General features: G+C 41.7%; 2 protein-coding genes across 31 annotated transcripts; one reads left to right on the top strand and one right to left on the bottom strand.

Moving 5' to 3' along the window:
* Positions 1 to 582: 582 nt before the first annotated feature.
* Positions 583 to 3,304, bottom strand: LOC123053615 (uncharacterized). 16 transcript variants are annotated; one of them, XM_044477105.1, is made up of 6 exons: positions 3,016 to 3,304; positions 2,746 to 2,925; positions 2,310 to 2,389; positions 1,694 to 1,817; positions 1,537 to 1,571; positions 649 to 1,144 (listed from the first exon to the last, which is right to left on the bottom strand). In XM_044477105.1, the coding sequence occupies exons 2-6, from the start codon at positions 2,879 to 2,881 to the stop codon at positions 1,115 to 1,117; spliced, it is 405 nt and encodes a 134-aa protein (XP_044333040.1). In that variant the 5' UTR covers positions 2,882 to 2,925; positions 3,016 to 3,304; the 3' UTR covers positions 649 to 1,114. The 16 variants fall into 16 exon arrangements, 11 of the variants coding, with proteins under 11 accessions (XP_044333037.1, XP_044333042.1, XP_044333043.1 ...); XM_044477106.1 differs by having other exon boundaries at positions 649 to 1,111; XM_044477102.1 differs by lacking the exon at positions 1,537 to 1,571 and having other exon boundaries at positions 583 to 1,144; positions 2,279 to 2,389; positions 2,746 to 2,920.
* Positions 3,305 to 9,308: 6,004 nt separating this feature from the next.
* Positions 9,309 to 12,092, top strand: LOC123053613 (uncharacterized). 15 transcript variants are annotated; one of them, XM_044477095.1, is made up of 6 exons: positions 9,324 to 9,647; positions 9,738 to 9,917; positions 10,274 to 10,353; positions 10,846 to 10,969; positions 11,091 to 11,125; positions 11,551 to 12,092. In XM_044477095.1, the coding sequence occupies exons 2-6, from the start codon at positions 9,782 to 9,784 to the stop codon at positions 11,578 to 11,580; spliced, it is 405 nt and encodes a 134-aa protein (XP_044333030.1). In that variant the 5' UTR covers positions 9,324 to 9,647; positions 9,738 to 9,781; the 3' UTR covers positions 11,581 to 12,092. The 15 variants fall into 15 exon arrangements, 11 of the variants coding, with proteins under 11 accessions (XP_044333026.1, XP_044333025.1, XP_044333027.1 ...); XM_044477094.1 differs by having other exon boundaries at positions 11,518 to 12,092; XM_044477091.1 differs by lacking the exon at positions 11,091 to 11,125 and having other exon boundaries at positions 9,309 to 9,647; positions 9,743 to 9,917; positions 10,274 to 10,384; positions 11,518 to 12,092.
* The last annotated feature ends 3,535 nt before the right edge of the window (positions 12,093 to 15,627 follow it).

Below are 15,627 nucleotides of genomic sequence, written 5' to 3'. Positions count from 1 at the left end.
ACAATCATATGCAGTCACTCGACCTGTCGATGCTTGCGCAAATTCAGAAGCTTGACTGAATCTGCCAATGCTAGAAGAAGATAGAATAACTCTGAAATTTTTTTTTTGCGGGGAGAATAACTCTGAATTTGTATGCCATATATGGAACATGTCATTCATCCGATTTTTGGTTATTCATCTGACAAAATATCTGGATGCAAATGAAATTTTTAACAAGGCCAAGATTTCACTGCCGTATTTTTCATGATGTAGTGAATATTTTATCGGGGGTGCAATGCATTTAGCATTTAAATTATTATGTCAATAAAATTGCTCCATGCGAGCGGTTGTCAAATTTCCTTGTAGAAGTACCACTGGAAGTTCATTCTTCTAATCTGTGTGTGCTTTCTGCAGATGATGATAGGCTTATCAATAAGTGTCTTGTTGAGTGTATCTAAGAAAAATAATGTTCAGTTATTTGTTTGGGAGTCCTCCTTTTGATTCTCCTCCAGCGTTTTGTAGCACTGTCTACTGCATCATCACGTCTTGTACTCAACCCATTAGCTGACCACACACAAAAAGATATTTTGTGTTCAACTCATTAGCTCTAGACCACACACAAAAATATTCTTGTGAGTTGTTGTGAAGACATAAGTATTGCATTGATACACTGGGCTGCATGAGAACTACCCAAAAAGCACTTGAATTTCATTACATAACTAGGTCGGTTTACAATGAACAAACACGATCTGAGTTCGTCATACACAATCATACAGACAATAAATTCAGTAAGCTATTTGAGAAAGTAGCATCTAAATATTCAATATCTACAGACAAGACTATCTATCTGTAGTGACAAGACTATCTTTCTGTAGTGCAACACTCTCCCATCGATCTTGAGATGGACACTGTTCTGGCCTATCTGCAGACATTTGTAGTTCCAATTAGGGGTTGCAAAATCAACATCTGGATGACTGTAAAGTTTCTGCGAAGATGTATTTCCAGTTAGCCTTTGCAACATCCTCATCTGGATGACCATACAGTTTGAGCAATGATTTCTGAAAAAGTTCCAGAGCTTGGACAACTGTTACATGTACACGCATCATTGCAGCTCCTTGTGACTACTCTGTTCCTGTCATGGGAAGAGAACCTTGATATACAGAAACTGTAGATTTGTGGAAAGTTAGTGTTGTCGAAATTTTACTGTGATATTTTCATTCATCAAATAATGGTGCATGATAGCGGACAAGATAATAAGTCAAGAGAGATGTGAGCAGGATCTCAACTACAAAAGATTAATTAGTTGTTTTTTTAGAGAAGATTAATTAGTTGTTGATACTATGCCATTCTATCCAAACCTATACAAAAGTAACAAATTCTTCCATTCTGTATTGCCCAAAGCCCCAAACAATCTAGGGAGTAGAATGCGCGTGAGAAAATGCACATCTGTCTTTGAGTTCCCTGCTACTTGCAAATAAAATGAAGGGGGCAATAATTTGCATAGAAATATTAAGAGAACTAGTAAACCCATAGCATCGACTTGTTGGCAGGATTTACCTTACGACCAAAATTTGAAGTCAGGACATGAATTTCTGAAACAAACAACTGCAAATGGTAGGTTTGCTCACCATGAAATCCCGAATGGAAAACAGTAACAAAACGTGAACCAAAAAAAAAATCCTAGCTGGACTGAAGATTTAGCTTGCCACCGTACCCTGATGTCGAATCCCAATGGTGTGCTCCGCCCACCATATAACCACCCACAGCAGTGCCGAGGCCGGCCGGCGCTTGCTGATGCCACCTGTCGAGCCAGTCGCAGGCTCCCAAAGCTTCAAAACCTTTGGGTAAATGGCAAACAGTCTTAGAAATTCTCCTAGAAAGGAACAGCTTAAAGATTCACGTACACCTAAACCATGTACTTGCATGAGCACACAACTACTAAACACTCCTTAATCTGAATCGTGTTATTCATTTTCTATAGATGGACTAATAAACTCCAAAATACAACACTGTCCTTGTCCTATTCTTATATGCAAGTGCAACTAAACTGATTAATGTTTGCTAACAGCAAAAATTGCTTGCTTTATACTGAATCCCTGATTTGTTGGAATTGCCGAAGAAACTAGTTGTGAGTTCCAATTAGGTAACTGCATAGTGCAGCTACCTACGCCAGCAGCTATGCCTGATTGTACTATATTCAAATCAAGCTAATTTCCTGGTGCACATGACCATCGTGAAGTGACTCATGCAACCAACTTTGATATAATAAACACAAGAGCAGTCGAACCCCAATCCTAACCAATCAGAACATAATTTTCTCGCCTGCGCACCATTGCCTCGTCTCCAAGTCCCTTGCATACATCTTCTTCTGCTCCTAGATTTCTTGGCAGAATTCCAATTCCTCGATTGCCTAATAAATTCACAAAACATAAAGCTAGCATCATCGATTAAAATCTTATCTTAAGAATAGCAAAAAATAGAAATCCTCGTAAAGTGAATATTCTTTAATTGAAGAAATATTGCTCGTATGTATGTGCAAATTTCGATTATAACATAAATATACAGATAGCATTGTCAGCTAGGTACAGACTGACTCTTTATGCACATCATTACTAACCTTCAATTAAGTCAGAACCATCATTTATTGCTAAAGGATGAAAAATTGAAAATTCGTGAAACTTAAACAAAAGCAAAATCAGTAGAGTATTCATATGTCCCGTGACAAACAAAAATTGATCTCAGCTAGATTGAAGTCTGATACTCTACTGTTGTTCCTTTCTCCGCAGCCTTGAGCTTTCTCCTCTTCTTCTATGTCATCCATATGGTCTTCATCTCCTCCTTGAATTGATCCCACCGCCAGGAGTCCGTCTCGAGCGTTACCTCCATCACCCGAGCTCCTCATTTATCTTTCCTTTCCTTTCTTGGTCTGCTTCCTCTTCCCCTGCACTGCTCCCAAAAACCAATAAGCCTAACCCTAGAAATTCAGAAGTTCATGGAGGAGGATAGGGGAAGACGAGGAGGAGGGTGGTCTTATACCGCCGACAGTGGAGAGGGACGCCGGAGAAGATCGCTGTCACTGCCGAGCTTCGCCCAGATCTTGCATCCCCCACGGTGCCTCCGAGTCGTTGCCGCACGAGAGAGGAAAGGGTAATACTCCACACGCGAAAGAGGTAGTCCTCGCCGTTGGGTCATCCCTCCGGCGCCGTCGCTGGCTCGCTGCCGCTGCCTCCGCATTGACGAGATTTTTTATTTTTTGAGGGGAACCGCAATGGCGAGATGCGAGCAGCCGGAGGGAGAGAGAAACGGACCGGGGGAGTGGGCTAGTTTTTTTCCTTTGCCATCAAGGGTAGTGGACGACCCGTTTTCCATCGACGTAAAATTACATTGCTGACGTTAGTTAAACTAGACCATTGCTCGGTCGATCGACCCGGGTGAGGAATTACTTATTCTTCATCCTGAGTATTAAATAGACCATATATATATATATATATATATACACACGGTAGCGCTAAACTAAGCGAGCGCGTAAAACCAGTAACCGTACACTCCGGCCGCGCTAATTACCTGTTTGGCGCAAGTCCAACACCACCAGCGCCCCGCTTTAGCAATTGATGGTAAACTACCTGTAGAAAAATAGTAACGAATTTAATTCGGTTACTGCTGGTAGTGCCCCACCTCCGTCCCGTGGGGATGTATTTGCTAACGACGGTAAAACAGATCGCAAATATGGTAATGGAAAAAGTAGCTTTACCATATTGCACCCAACTACACTACTACACATGGCTCTTACCATTATCTCTACTTCTCTACTACCTAAAAGAAACGTAAGGTTCCCTCTCCCTTCTTATGTTGACCCCTTTCGTCCGACTCCCCGTCCCCGCATCGCTCCTCCTACCCCAGGTCGTCGTTCCACCTGGTTTTCTTTTCCTCGGTTTTTTTTCTCAAACCAATTTTGGTGCGTCAAGAAAGGAAATCTGTAACCCGGCCCGCTCCTCATGCCATCGTCTACTGCCCCATTAGCATTCCCGTAAGGGTTTCCATGCCCCCAGAGCGGCGGCGGCCGCTCACACTTTTGCCAAGGCGTCGGCCATGGCGCTCCCCGGCGGCAGGCTCGAGGGGATCTGGGCAAAGCGCGTGCCGCGGTGGAAGCAGCTGCCCTCGGCGACGGCGGCGCGGACGTCCGAGTTCTCCACCCTCTTATGCCATCGGACCAGCAGCAACACCGGATCCAGTCGCTCGAGGTGGACGGGGTTGGAGCCAAGGTGTACTCCCTGACCAACGCTCCTCCCTTTGCATGACGGCGTCGCTACTCCAACTTCCCTCACTGATGATACTCTTCAATTGTCGGCTCGTACTACCACCAACTTCTCTACGCAGGTACTACACTCAATCTGGTTGCTCCCGCCCTCCGCATGGCGAAATTAGATTTTCGTGCATGGCTGTTAGATAGGCAGAGATCATCAGATGAGAAGGGTTCATGCATACAGCGAGCGCGGTGCACACACACATGCATGTCATCTTGACTGCAAGTGCAATTAGCCTGTCCATCGGCCTCGTGCATTTGACTGCACATGCCATGTGGTCCTTGATCATTAACTCAGTGATCAAATTACTATGGCTAACTTCAGGAGAAAAAAATTATTGTGATTTCTTCATTCAGGAATCTGGAGCAAATTATTATGCACTAGCACTAATATGGTTACCTTCGATGGGCTTATTGCCTGCATGTGCTTTTTCAAGTTTGTTTGTGTGTTTTCTCTTCTGGTTGTTCCTTTTCTACAAGTGTTGTCATATAAACAGAAATGAAACTCACATTCTTATTTCAGATGTATAGATAAATGTGAGTCGGCCTTCAAACTTGCCAAAAACGGGTATGGACATAGATTTAAGGGTTATCATTCACTTAAATCTCAACGAAAATGATATCTGTTTACATTCGGAACTGAGATAAATAGGAATCATTTTGTTCATGATACTTGGTTACATGAGCTTTTTCTCTTCTGTGTAGGCCAAAATTGTACAAAGTTATCTCCTGAAGTTATATCGAAGGTGAATTCTGTGAGGTAACCATCTAAATTAGTTTTTAATATTTGTTATAGGCTCTTGTGTTGAAAGGTTTTCGCTTGGTCAATCTCTTACCTTTTAGTATTTCAAGAATCAATTTATAAATGTTGTAGTAGCAGGGGATGAGACTGTTAAAAATAGGGACAATGGTGTAAAACTAAATTGGCACTATTACCCGGACGCGGAGTTTCTGCACCCGAGCTCATCAGTAAAATCAAAACTAAATAAAAAAATTCAAAAAAATCCAATTTTTTTGGGGAGAAACATTGACAAAAGTTCTAAGTGCTTGCAAAAATTCGTCATGAAATCACATTCCTAGAAGGCATGGCAAAAAAAAAAACAAAAACAGTACTCTGAAAAAGCTACTTTCAAAAGCATTTTGAAGCACTGAATTTGTTTTTTTTGCCACGCCTTACAGGAATGTGATTTCATGATGAATTTTTGCAGGCACTTAGAACTTTTGTCAATGTTTCTCTAAAAAAATTAGAATTTTTTGAATTTTTTTTGATTTTTTTTGATTTTACTGTTCACCGAGCTCAAATGAGCTCGGGAGCAGAAAGGCACTTTCGTTATTACCCGCTTCCATACATTTGGACTAATGTTCTGTGTCCATTTTAGGTTCTGAAAAATGAGATGCGGTAAAAAGTAAAGCTTAGTTGCAGCAACATGTTTAGACTACAATGAAGAGGGGTCATTGTTGATCAGCCTGCAAGGTCAATAACAATGTTAGTTGATAATGGTTCTTAATATGGATGAGAATCATAAAAGATATATTTTTCCACGATTGATAATGGTCACCTAATGCTTAGACCCCGGTGCAACGCACGGGCAATTACCTAGTCCATGGTAAAAAAAATAGCACATATGGTAATGGAACTAAAATCATTACACGCGCCTCCGGCCACTGCTATGATTAGGCCAAATTCCACTTAGTAATGAGTTAATGAAACTTAGTAATGAAATGTTCCCGGCGTCTCGTAAAGCTTTTACTACCGAACACTAAGTATATTACCACCAAATCTCAACTTAAGGGAAGGTGTGAAAGTGTCTGACACGTTTACTATAAAACATACTAGTGTTTACTGTCAGATCTCACGCAGATTTGAGTCTGGTTGAGCAATTTAGAAATTGTAATTCGTCTTCAACATTTACCATATATTGATTATATTCTATAATGGCATGCTAGACAGAAAGTTAAACATGTTAATTATTTCTCCCTTAACAATTACCATAAATTAATCATATTTTACTATAGTCGTAAACACCCATGTTCACATGCATATAATTAGCGATCAATTTAGTACACTGGTACTGGTTCTAGTTCTACTACTCTATGGAATATCTTAATATGTCATGTCCATATGTGTACTATTACGAGAGATACAAGAAGTTTACTACTTTTTCCCATGATTTTACGATCAAATTTGTCCCATGAGTGTGTGTAGTAACGGTCGTAGCCGGTTTACTAGAATATACACATGTTTTACGTTCAACCATGCGGATAGGTGGCTGGAACGGGGGCACATCCAGATTAGAGGGTAGTTGGCTGGCTTGGTACGGGACACGTGATTTGGCCAGCGTGTAGAATAAGATGTTTTGCGCGCACGCTTAGTTTAGCATATATATATATATATATATATATATATCCTACCACCCGGTGGTAGTTACCTCATATATCTCATATACTAACATGTGATACTATATTTACTATTTTATTATTTTAAACTAGGTAATTGCCCGTGCGTTGCACCGGGGTCTAAGCATTAGGTGACCATTATCAATCGTGGAAAAATATATCTTTTATGATTCTCATCCATATTAAGAACCATTATCAACTAACATTGTTATTGACCTTGCAGGCTGATCAACAATGACCCCTCTTCATTGTAGTCTAAACATGTTGCTGCAACTAAGCTTTACTTTTTACCGCATCTCATTTTTCAGAACCTAAAATGGACACAGAACATTAGTCCAAATGTATGGAAGCGGGTAATAACGAAAGTGCCTTTCTGCTCCCGAGCTCATTTGAGCTCGGTGAACAGTAAAATCAAAAAAAATCAAAAAAATTCAAAAAATTCTAATTTTTTTTAGAGAAACATTGACAAAAGTTCTAAGTGCCTGCAAAAATTCATCATGAAATCACATTCCTGTAAGGCGTGGCAAAAAAAACAAATTCAGTGCTTCAAAATGCTTTTGAAAGTAGCTTTTTCAGAGTACTGTTTTTGTTTTTTTTTTTTGCCATGCCTTCTAGGAATGTGATTTCATGACGAATTTTTGCAAGCACTTAGAACTTTTGTCAATGTTTCTCCCCAAAAAAATTGGATTTTTTTGAATTTTTTTATTTAGTTTTGATTTTACTGTTCACCCGAGCTCATTTGAGCTCGGGTGCAGAAACTCCGCGTCCGGGTAATAGTGCCAATTTAGTTTTACACCATTGTCCCTATTTTTAACAGTCTCATCCCCTGCTACTACAACATTTATAAATTGATTCTTGAAATACTAAAAGGTAAGAGATTGACCAAGCGAAAACCTTTCAACACAAGAGCCTATAACAAATATTAAAAACTAATTTAGATGGTTACCTCACAGAATTCACCTTCGATATAACTTCAGGAGATAACTTTGTACAATTTTGGCCTACACAGAAGAGAAAAAGCTCATGTAACCAAGTATCGTGAACAAAATGATTCCTATTTATCTCAGTTCCGAATGTAAACAGATATCATTTTCGTTGAGATTTAAGTGAATGATAACCCTTAAATCTATGTCCATACCCGTTTTTGGCAAGTTTGAAGGCCGACTCACATTTATCTATACATCTGAAATAAGAATGTGAGTTTCATTTCTGTTTATATGACAACACTTGTAGAAAAGGAACAACCAGAAGAGAAAACACACAAACAAACTTGAAAAAGCACATGCAGGCAATAAGCCCATCGAAGGTAACCATATTAGTGCTAGTGCATAATAATTTGCTCCAGATTCCTGAATGAAGAAATCACAATAATTTTTTTCTCCTGAAGTTAGCCATAGTAATTTGATCACTGAGTTAATGATCAAGGACCACATGGCATGTGCAGTCAAATGCACGAGGCCGATGGACAGGCTAATTGCACTTGCAGTCAAGATGACATGCATGTGTGTGTGCACCGCGCTCGCTGTATGCATGAACCCTTCTCATCTGATGATCTCTGCCTATCTAACAGCCATGCACGAAAATCTAATTTCGCCATGCGGAGGGCGGGAGCAACCAGATTGAGTGTAGTACCTGCGTAGAGAAGTTGGTGGTAGTACGAGCCGACAATTGAAGAGTATCATCAGTGAGGGAAGTTGGAGTAGCGACGCCGTCATGCAAAGGGAGGAGCGTTGGTCAGGGAGTACACCTTGGCTCCAACCCCGTCCACCTCGAGCGACTGGATCCGGTGTTGCTGCTGGTCCGATGGCATAAGAGGGTGGAGAACTCGGACGTCCGCGCCGCCGTCGCCGAGGGCAGCTGCTTCCACCGCGGCACGCGCTTTGCCCAGATCCCCTCGAGCCTGCCGCCGGGGAGCGCCATGGCCGACGCCTTGGCAAAAGTGTGAGCGGCCGCCGCCGCTCTGGGGGCATGGAAACCCTTACGGGAATGCTAATGGGGCAGTAGACGATGGCATGAGGAGCGGGCCGGGTTACAGATTTCCTTTCTTGAAGCACCAAAATTGGTTTGAGAAAAAAAACCGAGGAAAAGAAAACCAGGTGGAACGACGACCTGGGGTGGGAGGAGCGATGCGGGGACGGGGAGTCGGACGAAAGGGGTCAACATAAGAAGGGAGAGGGAACCTTACGTTTCTTTTAGGTAGTAGAGAAGTAGAGATAATGGTAAGAGCCATGTGTAGTAGTGTAGTTGGGTGCAATATGGTAAAGCTACTTTTTCCATTACCATATTTGCGATCTGTTTTACCGTCGTTAGCAAATACATCCCCACGGGACGGAGGTGGGGCACTACCAGCAGTAACCGAATTAAATTCGTTACTATTTTTCTACAGGTAGTTTACCATCAATTGCTAAAGCGGGGCGCTGGTGGTGTTGGACTTGCGCCAAACAGGTAATTAGCGCGGCCGGAGTGTACGGTTACTGGTTTTACGCGCTCGCTTAGTTTAGCGCTACCGTGTGTGTATATATATATATATGGTCTATTTAATACTCAGGATGAAGAATAAGTAATTCCTCACCCGGGTCGATCGACCGAGCAATGGTCTAGTTTAACTAACGTCAGCAATGTAATTTTACGTCGATGGAAAACGGGTCGTCCACTACCCTTGATGGCAAAGGAAAAAAAACTAGCCCACTCCCCCGGTCCGTTTCTCTCTCCCTCCGGCTGCTCGCATCTCGCCATTGCGGTTCCCCTCAAAAAATAAAAAATCTCGTCAATGCGGAGGCAGCGGCAGCGAGCCAGCGACGGCGCCGGAGGGATGACCCAACGGCGAGGACTACCTCTTTCGCGTGTGGAGTATTACCCTTTCCTCTCTCGTGCGGCAACGACTCGGAGGCACCGTGGGGGATGCAAGATCTGGGCGAAGCTCGGCAGTGACAGCGATCTTCTCCGGCGTCCCTCTCCACTGTCGGCGGTATAAGACCACCCTCCTCCTCGTCTTCCCCTATCCTCCTCCATGAACTTCTGAATTTCTAGGGTTAGGCTTATTGGTTTTTGGGAGCAGTGCAGGGGAAGAGGAAGCAGACCAAGAAAGGAAAGGAAAGATAAATGAGGAGCTCGGGTGATGGAGGTAACGCTCGAGACGGACTCCTGGCGGTGGGATCAATTCAAGGAGGAGATGAAGACCATATGGATGACATAGAAGAAGAGGAGAAAGCTCAAGGCTGCGGAGAAAGGAACAACAGTAGAGTATCAGACTTCAATCTAGCTGAGATCAATTTTTGTTTGTCACGGGACATATGAATACTCTACTGATTTTGCTTTTGTTTAAGTTTCACGAATTTTCAATTTTTCATCCTTTAGCAATAAATGATGGTTCTGACTTAATTGAAGGTTAGTAATGATGTGCATAAAGAGTCAGTCTGTACCTAGCTGACAATGCTATCTGTATATTTATGTTATAATCGAAATTTGCACATACATACGAGCAATATTTCTTCAATTAAAGAATATTCACTTTACGAGGATTTCTATTTTTTGCTATTCTTAAGATAAGATTTTAATCGATGATGCTAGCTTTATGTTTTGTGAATTTATTAGGCAATCGAGGAATTGGAATTCTGCCAAGAAATCTAGGAGCAGAAGAAGATGTATGCAAGGGACTTGGAGACGAGGCAATGGTGCGCAGGCGAGAAAATTATGTTCTGATTGGTTAGGATTGGGGTTCGACTGCTCTTGTGTTTATTATATCAAAGTTGGTTGCATGAGTCACTTCACGATGGTCATGTGCACCAGGAAATTAGCTTGATTTGAATATAGTACAATCAGGCATAGCTGCTGGCGTAGGTAGCTGCACTATGCAGTTACCTAATTGGAACTCACAACTAGTTTCTTCGGCAATTCCAACAAATCAGGGATTCAGTATAAAGCAAGCAATTTTTGCTGTTAGCAAACATTAATCAGTTTAGTTGCACTTGCATATAAGAATAGGACAAGGACAGTGTTGTATTTTGGAGTTTATTAGTCCATCTATAGAAAATGAATAACACGATTCAGATTAAGGAGTGTTTAGTAGTTGTGTGCTCATGCAAGTACATGGTTTAGGTGTACGTGAATCTTTAAGCTGTTCCTTTCTAGGAGAATTTCTAAGACTGTTTGCCATTTACCCAAAGGTTTTGAAGCTTTGGGAGCCTGCGACTGGCTCGACAGGTGGCATCAGCAAGCGCCGGCCGGCCTCGGCACTGCTGTGGGTGGTTATATGGTGGGCGGAGCACACCATTGGGATTCGACATCAGGGTACGGTGGCAAGCTAAATCTTCAGTCCAGCTAGGATTTTTTTTTGGTTCACGTTTTGTTACTGTTTTCCATTCGGGATTTCATGGTGAGCAAACCTACCATTTGCAGTTGTTTGTTTCAGAAATTCATGTCCTGACTTCAAATTTTGGTCGTAAGGTAAATCCTGCCAACAAGTCGATGCTATGGGTTTACTAGTTCTCTTAATATTTCTATGCAAATTATTGCCCCCTTCATTTTATTTGCAAGTAGCAGGGAACTCAAAGACAGATGTGCATTTTCTCACGCGCATTCTACTCCCTAGATTGTTTGGGGCTTTGGGCAATACAGAATGGAAGAATTTGTTACTTTTGTATAGGTTTGGATAGAATGGCATAGTATCAACAACTAATTAATCTTCTCTAAAAAAACAACTAATTAATCTTTTGTAGTTGAGATCCTGCTCACATCTCTCTTGACTTATTATCTTGTCCGCTATCATGCACCATTATTTGATGAATGAAAATATCACAGTAAAATTTCGACAACACTAACTTTCCACAAATCTACAGTTTCTGTATATCAAGGTTCTCTTCCCATGACAGGAACAGAGTAGTCACAAGGAGCTGCAATGATGCGTGTACATGTAACAGTTGTCCAAGCTCTGGAACTTTTTCAGAAATCATTGCTCAAACTGTATGGTCATCCAGATGAGGATGTTGCAAAGGCTAACTGGAAATACATCTTCGCAGAAACTTTACAGTCATCCAGATGTTGATTTTGCAACCCCTAATTGGAACTACAAATGTCTGCAGATAGGCCAGAACAGTGTCCATCTCAAGATCGATGGGAGAGTGTTGCACTACAGAAAGATAGTCTTGTCACTACAGATAGATAGTCTTGTCTGTAGATATTGAATATTTAGATGCTACTTTCTCAAATAGCTTACTGAATTTATTGTCTGTATGATTGTGTATGACGAACTCAGATCGTGTTTGTTCATTGTAAACCGACCTAGTTATGTAATGAAATTCAAGTGCTTTTTGGGTAGTTCTCATGCAGCCCAGTGTATCAATGCAATACTTATGTCTTCACAACAACTCACAAGAATATTTTTGTGTGTGGTCTAGAGCTAATGAGTTGAACACAAAGTATCTTTTTGTGTGTGGTCAGCTAATGGGTTGAGTACAAGACGTGATGATGCAGTAGACAGTGCTACAAAACGCTGGAGGAGAATCAAAAGGAGGACTCCCAAACAAATAACTGAACATTATTTTTCTTAGATACACTCAACAAGACACTTATTGATAAGCCTATCATCATCTGCAGAAAGCACACACAGATTAGAAGAATGAACTTCCAGTGGTACTTCTACAAGGAAATTTGACAACCGCTCACATGGAGCAATTTTATTGACATAATAATTTAAATGCTAAATGCATTGCACCCCCGATAAAATATTCACTACATCATGAAAAATACGGCAGTGAAATCTTGGCCTTGTTAAAAATTTCATTTGCATCCAGATATTTTGTCAGATGAATAACCAAAAATCGGATGAATGACATGTTCCATATATGGCATACAAATTCAGAGTTATTCTCCCCGCAAAAAAAAAAATTCAGAGTTATTCTATCTTCTTCTAGCATTGGCAGATTCAGTCAAGCTTCTGAATTTGCGCAAGCATCGACAGGTCGAGTGACTGCATATGATTGTTTTTGTTGCCTTGTTCTAGTCGGTGACACAAGCATCTTGGTGTTGCAGCACCACCACTCCACACGTGCTTCCTCGCAACATGTTCCTTGGTGGCGCTGCATCTATAGAAACCCCTGCACTATTAGTTCATACTGGATTAGTTGGTTCAACTACCATCTACAATGCAAGGATGCAGATCTTGCTGTAAGCAAGATAACATGTACAAAAGCCTATAGCAAGAGCTGATGGGTAAAACATCTGAAGCCGCATGAGAATGAGAAGAAAATTTTGATCTCTTTTCTCCAATAAATTTGGAAATTTACAAAACTGTAATTGTCTCAAAGAAGATTGATGAGATATTAACAAACAATAGTTCTTAATATGCAAAACTGGAGAAAGGTCATTACTTCTCTGTGTCAATAATTTCTCAAAGAGAACATCTGAAGTCAACATGTTGAGAACACGTTGAACAAGAATTCCTTCTCTTGGCCAGTTGAACAATATGTCCAATAAAATCTGAGTCAACATAACAGAGGAGATAAAGCGGCATCCAAGATCTAAAGCATTTAATTCCAAAACAAAATCGGGTATACTGGCAATTATGTCTATTTTTTTCTTGATGATATATGATGCACCAGCATAACACAATTGCAGAAATCAAAATAAGGCTTCCCGTGTTTGTTATTGCCAGAAAAAAGAATGCTAAGAATTGGATAGTACACTGCCAAAAATACTGCTGTACAGTGGTAGGGAGTAGCGCATAGACCGTTAAGCTTCCCAATCAAATCAACTGAGTAGATGTGACAGAGTTTATGTCAAAACTATCAAATATATAAAATAACAATGATTAAGCTTCTTCTTAAATCCAAAGTATACCTAAAAAGATTAAATATATTGGCCTCTTTATTCTACAAATAAGTTAGTCAGTAGCCTCCATATGTGATTGTGTAGTGGTGATGGAGTCCTGCAACCAAATTAATTGGATGTTAGGAAAACATCATGTTTGCAACACATTACCTCAACTTCTTCATGTCAAATAGACAACAACTTTTTCACACTTGTCCACTGCATAACACACGCAGGAAATACAGAGAAATCACAGTTTTGGGGGAGAACTTTCCTACATGGCAGGTATCAAAATTAAGAGCGTTAGTGGAGAACTTTCCTATGTCAATAAATTTCTCTCTTCACTTGAAAAAATTTGATCTGGTTTTTGAACAAACCAAGCAAACTCAAAATCTGAGTAGGATGCAGAACTGAAATAGAACAAGGTGACTGTACAAACTGAGAATCAAATTAGCCTTCACACATGTTATGGAAATTTCTAAGCAGCACTAAAAACAAAACTAATTGACTGTTAAGCTCTGCTCCCCACAACAAAATGAGCTACTGATACTTTTGCTGCTGATTTCAGAAAGATAATGCATCGACTTTTCTAACATTGTAAGACCTTAGCATAAGAATTTTTATTTATCATAACATGGTCATTTCGTTCTGCTCGCATTACAACAGGCAAAGTGATTCACTGTCCCATCACAACTTACCACCCCCATTTAGATGCCAAACTCACAACACACAAATTCTGGCTCACTCTTGTCAAAACAAAATAACTTCAGTGTAGAAAAAATAGGTAGGGATGTCACCAGGGGGGATGTGCCCAGGTGACCATATTCAAGAGAGGAAGGGGCGGCGCTGGAGCTCATGGGCGCATGAAGTAGGAACCAGTGACCAAACTTGAAGAGGAGGTCGATCATACCTAGACCATGACGACTCAACGGCAGCCGGTGGAATCTTTGGATCCAGATCCAATCATGGAGGTGAGGATGGGAGAGGAGAGACATGAAAATGGCTCGAGCTCGCGGAGTGCGTCGATGCGCCGAGCGCCGCCCTGGCGCTGAGATCGCGGCCCAACTTGGCGCCGCTGCTTCAGTTCAGCTGGACCCCGCCGGCTAGACGACATCTTCCCTTCTGCAAAGCCACCGGAGCCGGCTCCGGGCCACCGGATAGAGCGAACCGCTCCGCTGGTCTACGGGGAATCGTCATGGCTGCACGATGGACAAATCAGGGGTAGAGCTGGTGGACTGCAGGAGAGGCGTGGAAAACAGCGGAGCCCTCCCACGATCCATGGAGTTGGTTTTCTCCTGATTCGAAGTAGAGACGAGGTAAATTTACCTTGCAGTGTTTTTTTTACGTGGGGTCCCATGATGTAACTTTACGATTCATGCCTGATGTAAATTTACGTTCGCGCTTTTATTCTCGCGTAGCTGTGGCGTCTGGTTTGAGGGACGACTGGGGTGAGGAATAGTTTATGTTCTCTACAACATTCACTTATTGCTATTTGGCTTTTCTGTTAAGTGAATGTGATCGGAACCTTCTCTCTATGCTAAACTCAACCCACTCTATTCACAAATTCTTCATGTGCGTTTTATTTGAAACTCGTTCAAAATCTTCACTGTGTCCTTGTCAGCTGAAGAAGTTGCGAACGAAACTTTAAAATTTATCTTATCTGAATTTTCGGCTTTTGCCGCTCAAACCGTTCCACATTCCATGATAGATTTATCTATTCACCCACGATCTCGCACGATCGCCACCTCTCAGTACGTGGGTGACACATGTCACGCGAATGAGAAGGGTCAGGGGCACGTTCGTCCAATTTCTCCGGGCGAGCAGTTTTTCACTTCGGCTATAAATACCCCCTCCCTTCCTCACTTCGTTTTTACTCCGCTCGACCTCACTCCCTCGCTCGAGCTCTCAAACCCTAGCACCGCCGCTACTTCCATCGTCGCCGGTGAGGAAGAGCTTCACTGCCTCGACCTCGCCGCCGTCGTACTCGCACCGGCTGCGGATTTCTTCACTCCGCCGCCGCCGTAGCTGTCTTCCTCTCCCAAGTTAGGGCGTGGAAGATCTGAACTGATGAACTTCTAAATCTACACTTCACAGTTTGTCATGTTCTTCGTCAAGGGTAATTAAAAACTACTTTTGCGGCC

This window comes from Triticum aestivum, chromosome 2D (assembly GCF_018294505.1).
Source record: "Triticum aestivum cultivar Chinese Spring chromosome 2D, IWGSC CS RefSeq v2.1, whole genome shotgun sequence".
Taxonomy (NCBI): Eukaryota; Viridiplantae; Streptophyta; class Magnoliopsida; order Poales; family Poaceae; genus Triticum; species Triticum aestivum.
The sequence above is the reverse complement of the archived record's forward strand: the minus strand, read 5'-3'. Positions and strand labels throughout refer to the sequence as shown.